General features: G+C 46.7%; 1 protein-coding gene across 1 annotated transcript in view; it reads left to right on the plus strand.

The window, feature by feature from the left end:
- IYD (iodotyrosine deiodinase) overlaps positions 1–9,279 on the plus strand; it is a 33,425-nt gene extending 24,146 nt beyond the window's left edge. The window contains exon 5 of the mRNA XM_074948606.1: positions 6,648–9,279. Coding sequence (XP_074804707.1) covers positions 6,648–6,830 — 183 coding nt within the window. The 3' untranslated portion in view covers positions 6,831–9,279. The remainder of the gene's footprint in view (positions 1–6,647) is intronic.
- Positions 9,280–9,836: the final 557 nt, after the last annotated feature.

The raw sequence follows: 9,836 nt of genomic DNA on the forward strand, positions 1-9,836 counted from the left end.
CAAAAACCCCTTCTGTCTACACACAAATCTCTCAGTCTCTGGCTCGGACCTAAGACCCAGCAAGGGTGGAGGGTCTGAGCCTATGACAGGCCGTGACCCATGGTTCAAGCCCTATTGTTTTGCAGGGTAGATGCAGCCCCACTTGACTCAGGTCTTGAGGAGACTGCCAAAAGTATCCAACAATCTCATGGGACAACTGCCTTTATCCTCTATCCTAAGAATCTCCAATTAACTCAATTGAAAACGGAAGCCATTCCTCTTGGTGCACAGCAGCAGCTCAGTGAGTCAGTGTTAACCCTTCCATTGTCTTCACTGAGCTGCAAACACCATCTGGGAGCCTTCTGTGTTTGCAATGGAGACTGAACAAAACAAGCGTCTTCCAAAGTGCGCTGTTTCATGGTGATGGGAGCACAGCCAGCTTTGGTGAATCTCTGGTGCGAGGCCAGCAAAACTGTGGTAAAACTTTAGTAAAAGTACCAAGAGTGACCATGCATACCAGCAAACTGCAAAGAAACTGGCAGCTTTGCCAATTTACTGGACTGGTGACCAGTGGAGGGAGCGGATTAAGCAGCTCAAGAGCAAATGCCGGAAGACCAGGGATCAGATCCACACCTCAGGCAACTCACTGGCACCCTGCCTGTTTTATGAGGTGTTGGCCTGGCACTGCACCCAGGACAGAGTAAACTGTGGTGCATAATGGCCTGGTCAGCTCGGATGTGCCCTGCCAGCTGCAGAATCTAGCATGGGGAGTGATGGGACACTGAGTGAGGACCATGAAGTCACTCTGTTGCTGGGTCCCAGAGCACACTTTGGAACAGGATCAGTGGCAACTTCTGGGTCCATACTCTGAGGAGCTGTTTGATGCCCCCTCGAGGAATAGCAGCAGATATGGAAGGGACAGAAGCCGCCTCTGAGCCTGGTAAGTTTCTGGCTCCAATTTAATATTTATTGCTACGGGAGGGGTTTCCACTATATAGATCAATGCAAAAGTTCTGAGAAGCTCATTGTAGCCACTAATGGCAGATTGTATCACAGTGCCTTGGCGCACCCCTCCCCCTCATGTGGAGTTCCAAATGGCAACCAGGAAATGCAAACAGTAAAGAACAGCTCTAAAAAGTATTTTTATTGGAAAGACACCGATTTTTGCTATGGCCACTCCTGTTTCTTAAAAATAACATTATATTGCCATGCCTTTGTTTACTGCTCTGTAATCAATCAATGGCCTATGGACCTTCCTGGAAACTGTGTATGTGTGTGTTTGGGAAAACGTGATCCATTTTCAAAACTAGTCCATTTCAGTTAGAGGAAGTCCATAAGTGACAATCGTCTATCCCAAGTCTGACTGGGGTTTGAATTTTTGCCAAGAAATGTGAGCGTGGGGAGGAGGAAGGCTGTGGAGTTCTGTGTGTTCTTATGCAGCCATAACAGGGTAAGCCCTGTGGAAGCTAATGCAGCCTGTTGATTTCCTCATGAAATCAGCAATCCCAGGTGCTGATAGCTGTGAGCAGGAACCCCAGACAGGTAGTCCGGTTGTGGGGAAGGGCGTATTTTCCAAGGCTACTTTGGTAGATAATTAGACCACTCTACTCACAGGGCGATTTACACCTTACGTGCCCCTAGGCACAGCATCTTCAGCACCCCCACCCCCTGCCTACAGCTGACCTTCGTGTTTTCCATAAAAAATGAAACTTTTAATGCACTTAACTTTTAGGCCCCCATGAATGCTGGCTCCCCAGGCATGTGTCTACTGTGCTTAATTGGAAATCCAGCCGTGTCCACTCATAGATGTGCTGCTCAGTTATATTGGAATACTCCAGCTGCATACGCTGCAGGTTTCCTACCATCAGCTTTGCCAATATGCCGCCGCAAGAACAGTTACGGCCTCCAAAATGTGAAAGACTTGAAATGACAGAAACAGGTTTTTGTAGTAAGGTCACAGGCTGCCTCCTTACCCCACCGTAAGTAGTTCTGCAATTTTTGTAAAACAAAAACAGGTTAGAATTTTTAACTTACCATTGTCTCTGCATTACTTTCACCAGGCCGTGTCCAGGGAAATGAAACATCCCCTTCACAATATATTGCAGTTCAGTTTTGAAATGTGGAATTTCAAGGACCTAAAATGTTACAAGAATTAATTCTGTGCTCCTCCCCTGAGCTATTTGAGACAGTGACACTGTCTTGTCCCGTTTCAGGCCCCCTGTTTCAGGCCCCTTGCCCTCTACCGGCTGCTGTACCTCCACAGTTTGACCCCTGACGGTGTAGTTCAGGCCTGGCCCCAGCGTACCTTCTGGACTTTGTTCCAAGAGAAAGCATTTCCATGATGAATTTATGGTTCAGCAAGCAAGGCCAGTACCAGAAACAGAGGGACTTAAGACTGGAGAAAAAGCATGCCAAGAGGCAGGAGGAAGGCTGAGGCTTTCCGCACAGCTAGAGGACAGTGTTTCAGCGTGGGACCAGGCACTTGCTACACAGTTCCTGGTTTTTTTGGAAGTGTTCTTTTGTAACGGTTTGGATGTTGTATGGGAAGTCGCCTGCATGGCAATGGGTGACTGTTGTACTGTTCTGACACATTTATAAATAAAGCCTTTTATCTCATCAAAGTTTATTGCTATCACTGCACCTCATCATACAATCATGAATTGAAATAATAAAGCTAAACACATGACTGGGAACAATTAGGAATTAATAAACAAACACTATTCCTCTATACAGTTAGGTACAACAATCCACTCTTCAATCACTTCCTTATATGAATACATATTGCGACTCATCCTCCACCCCCATTTCATAAGTGGTCATGTCATTAATAAGTAGATTGCATGGCAATCAAGCCCCCAAGCACTGAACCCACCCCAAAGCAATTAGCCCCATTCCTCCCACCACAAAAGCACATTCATAGCTGCCAGGCAAGTCCATAAAGTGGGAGCACAAAGCATCCCTGACTTCTAATGCCTGGATTCACCCGCGCCAGCTGTGGTAGGTGCATTTTCTGGCTGAGGGCACTGATTCAGCAGCCCCTCACGGTCATAGGTCCATTCAGGGGGAAATGGCTCACCTCTGGCTCCACAAAGATTGTGAAGAGCAGAGTACGGTTCAGTAATGCAGACAGCACTGATGACACTGGCATCTAAACATGTCTGTAGACATCTCCAGTGGGATCTCAATCTGCCAAAAGCACATTCAAACAGCCATTCTACATCTGCTCATCATATAATAAAACCATCTTTTGTCAGGACCTCTGAAATCAGAGCATGTTTCATATGCCAAGGCAAAAGTGGGCACATAGGGTTCCCCAAAATAATGGTAGGGACAGTAACTACATTTATGACCATGTCATTTGGTGGGAATAGTGTCCCAGCCTGTCCATGAATGTAGACTCCTGATTGGTAAGAAACCCTGACATTGTGAACTTTCCTAATGCAGCCTACATTCACATTCATAAAGTGATCTCTGTGGTCCACGAGGGCCTGCATAACAATGGAGTAGTCCCCTTTGCACTTAATGTACTCATGAGGTCCTTGAGGAGGGTAAACTATGGACACACGACTCCCATCAATGGCCCTGGCACAGTTTGGAAACCCCATTCTCTCAAAGCCAGCAATTACCCCAGGAATAGCTTTGTATGCCCGCCATCTTGGAGTTAACCCAATGCCTGACTGCCTCAGAAACCTCTGCCACTACTGTACCCACTGTCAACTTTCCAACACCAAACTGCTTGACCACGTTCTGGTTGGAAGCTGGCTACCCCAGACTGCTGACAGCAACCTGCTTCTGAACTGGCAAAGGTGCTCTCATGCTTTTAGGTCGAAGAGTTGGGGCAAGCTGCTCACAAAGCTCCAGAAATGTAGCTTCTGCATGCAAAGAAACCCACTGCTGTCATCCCAGGTCCCTATGACAATGTGATCCCACCAGCCTGTGCTTGTGGCCCAGCACCAGATACACCAATCTTTATAGGGGGCATCAGTGCCTATACGGAGTGTAACAAGCAGCATCAGCTAGTGTGAGCCTGCCATGCCAGGTTGCTCTTCCTCCTCCTCTTCCTGCTCCATCCAAAGCTCTGTCACACACAGAAAACATTGCCAAAATGTCCACTAGTGCCTCATGGAAGTTCTGCCTGTTTCCTGACACAGGAGTGAAAGTACAATCAAGAAAACTTCTGAAGTCTCCTCCATGTTGGTTGGCAGGCTGCGTTGGCTGCCTATAACTTCCTGTAACATGCAGGGTGGGCGGTACAGTTTTCCCACAGTGCACCAGTCAAAGGGCCAGAGCTATCACTTTTCGGGAGAGTGCTAGGAGTCTGGGATCTGGTCGGTTTGACTCGGGGCTGCATGCTGCACTGTGGAAGCCGGAGCCCCAGGTTAGAAAATTCTTAACGTAGGATTAAGAATCAGTGTAGATGCTCAGGCCCTGGGTTCTCGAACACAGGTCAACTGATCTGAATCTTGCTAACCCTGGTCTTACATTGCAGTGTAGACATACCCTATGTGATTCTCCACTCCCCCTCCATGTAACTGCGTACAGAGGGGGTGCAATGAGGATGTGGCTAAAGGAAAAAGGGCAGAACCTGCATTTTATGTCCCCAAATGGCATGGTGCTCTCCTCTACTCACAGATATCCTGCTCTTAAGTTACTCTAGGTGTCTCTAGAGTTAGTCTGTCAGCCATCGTCCCCAGCCACAGAGACTTGTATTGCACACCTTGCTCCCTTTCCCAGTCAGAATTAGTGGGTGTAATCAGGCTCCAGATTATCTCCAGTACCACCTTAGCCAATGCCTCATCCAGCCTGACTCTCGATGCTCCCTGCCAGCTCGAGAGTGGCCCTGCTCCTCAGGGTCACTTGTCAAGCTCAGAGGCAGATTAAAGTTTCCTGGGGCCCTGGGCCAGAGCAAGTAGGGACCCCTTCGCACCCCTTTTGCCTGTAGCCCTGACCACAGCCCCAACCCTTTCTGCCTCTTCCCCGGGGCCCACTCCGATTCCACCCAGGGTCCCCTCCATTCCCCTCCCTTACTGCAGCCCCGAAACCCATTTTGCTCCTTTATGCCTCCCCCCCACCCCCACCCCCGCCCCACTGCAGCCCCAAGACTGGAGACTCTCCATTCCGGCACCACAGCCCAGGGCTCAGCGGGGAGTGAGAGCTCCTCCAGTCCCAGGGCCACAGCAGGGGGGCTGAGTGCGGGGCTTCCCTTGCTGCCCCATGGCTTCTTTCAGGTGGGGGGTGCTGGGGCTTCCCTTGCCTTGGGGCTTCTGCTGGGGACGGGCTCAGGGGCCACTGGGAGGGGCTTCCCCCACCCCGCCTGGTGCTGCTGGCGGGGAGCGGGGTTGGGGCACAAGATTCCCCTGCCTGGCACTGTGGCCATGGAGCAGGGTCAGGTTGCGGGCGTTTCCCCTGCCCCTCCGCCCAGCAACTGGGGCTCTGGGCTTCCACCACCCAGCAGTGGATTTTCTCCAGGGCCTCCCAGTTGGATGGTACCCCTGGCATGAACCCCGTTGGCCCAGTGGCAAGTCTGACACTGGCCCAGCTTCTAGAAATTATTTTATACTCTTTCAGAAGAGAGCCAGCCCTATGACTCCACAATACTTAGCACTACTTCAGCTAGCACTCTGCCTCTTCAGAGCACTAGACAAGCTATTTCAACAGGAGGTGCAACCTGTGAAAATGTCATAAAACTGGCTCTCCTTTAAACTTAGTATATGCCCTTTCATTCTAAAGCACTCCGAGAATGCTTAACCAGTTAAGCACTGGGCCATGTTCTGCTTAAATCCACATGCAGAACTACCATTGAATCAATGAGAGCTGTATGCTCATGTCATGTCTAGTATCTGATCTGAGTGTTTGGCGTAATGCTTCATTTCCTTGTGGGATTTTATATGGGAGGACTGGGGAATAAGTGAATGGGTTTAATGAATGGCTCTGGGTTTTTAAAAACAGCCACCTCCCATTCCACCCACACCCCCAACATTTTCATAGAAGATGACAGGCTAATCCTGTTTGGCACCTCCTGAGAGGCACGGCACTAAAGGTGCAACCCCTGGGGAAAGGGGAAAAGCTTTAAGTCACCTTTGTGCCCTCTGGATTCTGGGCTGCTGAAGGAACTGAAAAAGCCCCGGATGTAAGTTTGAGCAGCCCACAGGATTGATCTAACTTCCAGCAGCCTCCTCATAGCTGCCTTAGCTCAGAATCCCCATAACACTGAGTACTAAGGTTAGGTCCCTTCCCAGACTCATCTACCTTGAGGCCTGCGAGGCAATAGGCTGCATAGGACTGCTTATGCTAGCCTATGCTACTCCCACAGTGGAGGAGTTCCTTTTGACTCCTTCACTGCCCTCTAGGCTGCTGGAACCATGTGCAGGGGCTGGAGTGAGAATTGGCCTCTGACTATCAGTGGTGGCGAGGTGCGGGGAAGCGGAATGTGCCATTTGCCCAGCAGCCTGGTGTGTTTTATTTTAAGTAGGGTAGGAAATCTCCTTTGCTCCTGGTAAGGCTACAAATACATTAGAGATAAGCTTTAAAGGTTTGAAGCGTGTGAGCATGTTTGGACTGTACAGTAGGAAGATGGGCATGGAAGGTCAGCTACAAACTCGGAGGACTGAATTTTATTTCATTCAGTTTAAACTGCACCTTGCCTCTGTTTGTCTGTCTCGTTCTAGAACGTCGGTCTGGTCACAGTGACCTCTACGCCTCTGAACTGTGGCCCTCGCCTCAGGGTGCTGCTCCAACGCCCAACAAACGAGAAGTTACTCTTGCTGCTCCCTGTTGGGTACCCCAGCAAAGACGCCACCGTGCCTGATTTGACACGAAAGCCACTGGACGACATTATGATGGTTATGTGAGCATGGGACAACTAAGGAAAGAAATTACTAAAATGCTCACTGTAAAGCAACACTGTAAAGCCCACAATATGCTGCTTCTCTCTGTCTATTATACACAGCTTATCTTTGTCCTCTTAAGCGTACCTGTGGATCTGGCTGTTTATATCCATATGCCTTCTTAGCACTCGTAATTGCAGCGGCTGCATCCAGTAATAGCAGCAAGCAATCAAGCGCTGTGAATCTGACAACTGCTATTATTGATGAGCCTGGTTGATTGTTCCAGGGGATATGCACAATAGCCCTTCAGTTGCTTTTATCGCTTCAGTTTCCTCTCCCCATTAGGGAGCGACTCTTTTCCTGAATTGGAAAGAACCTCCTCATCCTGATATCTTTTGATTGTCACTTGCACACTTATCTTCCCTTTGGGGGTTTCAGCAGAGCAAGGCAGCAGAGAGGTTAGCAGAGAGTGGGTGGAAGACTAAGCAGTTTGTACATTGCTTGATGTACACCAGTCAAAGATCCCCTGCCCAAGAGCTGCATTATCTTTTGCAGTAGAAGAGGATATCTTCACATATGTTAGTACTACTTCTGCTTGACCAAGATACTTGGAGGCCTTGTCTAACCTAGACATTGTCTCTAAACTTCCTTCCTTTGCTGCAGCTGGTGCAAGCCCCCATTAGGAGAAATCTAGGGCAGACATGGCACCCACAATGGTCTAACTGGTGTCATCTACATGTGCTCTGGACAGTTAGGTGGCATGACAATGAAAATGCAGGTTCCCTGTCTATGCTAGTGCTCCCATCATTGCTGCCCCTAGTGAAGCAAATAGAGGGTATGTCTACACTGCAATTAATAGCCCATGGCTGACCCATGCCAGCTCACCTGGATTCGGGCCAAGGGGCTGTTTAATTGCAGTTTTGATATTCAGGCTTGGGCTGAAGCCCAGGCTCCAGGACCCTGCAAGGTGGGAGGGTCCCATAGAGTAAACCACAATACTGACTTTGGGTTTGTCTTCACAGACAGGTGCTCCAGCTTAACTGAAGTTGTCGTTTTAAACTGATTTTGTTAAACGCATGCAAGACTATATGTGTGGACAGTCTCATTTTGAAATCTTTTACTAAGGCAAAGTTACAATGAAATGTTAACATACTACATCATACAGCACTTCTTTAGGATCTGTTTAATATTCAAAGAACCTGGCTAAAAATTCTGGCTTCCTGGCTGGGGAGCCCACCTCCTCTTACACTAAAAAGGGTGAGCATATTTCTAAACATCCAACCTCTTTTGGGCATTTCTCTTGTTCATGTATTGATCTGAAAGCTTTTCATTACAAGGACAGTCCATATTTTACTATATCACAATTCCATAGGAGGAGGAGTCACATTTTTCCAATAAAATGCAATACAAAGTCTAGCAGCTAACAATTTACCTGTCATTCTGTTTACAATGCAGATGCTTTACTGGAGAGTTAAGTAAGCAGTCAGGGGACCTTTAGGAAGCCAGCACGTTGTCTTAAGATAAAGCTCTTTAATAATTTCCTTACAAAGCCATCTAATTCCTGCACACATATGCAAGCATGTTCCTCTTTCCCCACAACCACTGCAACAGAGCACCTCCCTAGCAGTAAAAATATGATGGCTTTTAACTGGTGTCAAATGCCATATATGTGGTAATTCATAAACAATTTATTTGAGCTATTCTCTTATTTTGGTCTAAACCAGATTTACTTTGGTTTAGTTTAAATTTATTAGGAAGAGGTTTAATCTACACAAAACTAAGGCCTTGTCTACAGGGAAAAGTTGTACTGGTGTGACTTCAATTAGTTTTTAAAGGAGTATAGTTACATTGGCACAAAGCTGTGTATGGACACACATTTCGGCTTAGTTTAAACCTGTTCCCAGTTGACTTAAGCTAAACCAAAGTTCCTTTTAAACTGAAATAAGTGGAACCACGGACAGGTTTCGACTTGTTTAACTGAACCAGTTTAATTAAACCAGTGTGTGAGCAAGATCTTATATTATATGGTGGTGGTTAAAAGAGAGAACACAAAATGAACTGTCAAAAAACAAAAACTGTTCTCTTTTTTCCATTCTTTGACTCTGGAAATTAATATATTAACACATCAAAAAGAAAATGAGCCTGTAAATTGTTCATCGATTGTATGGAAATGACTCTGTTGAAAATTCCATCCAACAAAGAGCCTCTGACACTGCAAAGCACATGTGAAAAAACAGAAAAATATCAATCCAAAATACAAACATCTTGATAGTATTACAACTGTTGATGACACTGTATGAGAGAACCTTTTCAATCGTGTTTAATGCTGCTGTTATGTCAAGCCTGCTTAGATCTGCCAATGTTCTACAACTATGCTATCATTTTTAAGACAGAAGTGAAATTGGAAGATAAGAAATTTTGCTCTTGTGTTTTCCTGCAGGACTTTCTTAAATAAAATGAAACATTCCATCTACAGTGGTTTTACTCTTATTAATTAAAGGCTTTCAACTTGTTTGGTTCTAATAACTAATATGGGCAGAGATTAGCTTGGTGGAAAGGTCTCCCAGGCATTTTGTGGGGGGGGGGGTCATTTTATATTCAGTCACCCATTAAAAATTTGAACCAAGGTAAAAAAGCGGGTCTGTATTTTCTGAAGAGCTCAGCACCCAGCAGCTCACCATGACACTTATGGCCAGGTTTTCAAAACAGCTCAGAACCCAGACTACGGAGCTTGTGAAAATCTGGTACTGAGTGAGCAATACATGAAAATCTGGGAAATCCAAAGTGTAGCTGGAAAACACAAAGCTGTTAAATCATCCAGTCCAGCTCCCTGCCAATTCAGGGTTGTTCCCTACAAGACACTTTCGAATGTTTTCATTTTTCAGTTTCTTACTGTGCTTGGTTGAAGCTCAGAACTTTTTGATTCTTAACCCCCTTCTGAATCTCACCCAGTAGAAAGCTTGGCCTCTGAGAAGCTGTTAGCATGGAGTAAGAATGGTAAACTCAACTTTCTGATAGAGCTTTCTGGGA

The sequence above is a fragment of the Natator depressus genome, chromosome 3 (assembly GCF_965152275.1).
Source record: "Natator depressus isolate rNatDep1 chromosome 3, rNatDep2.hap1, whole genome shotgun sequence".
Classification (NCBI taxonomy): domain Eukaryota; kingdom Metazoa; phylum Chordata; order Testudines; family Cheloniidae; genus Natator; species Natator depressus.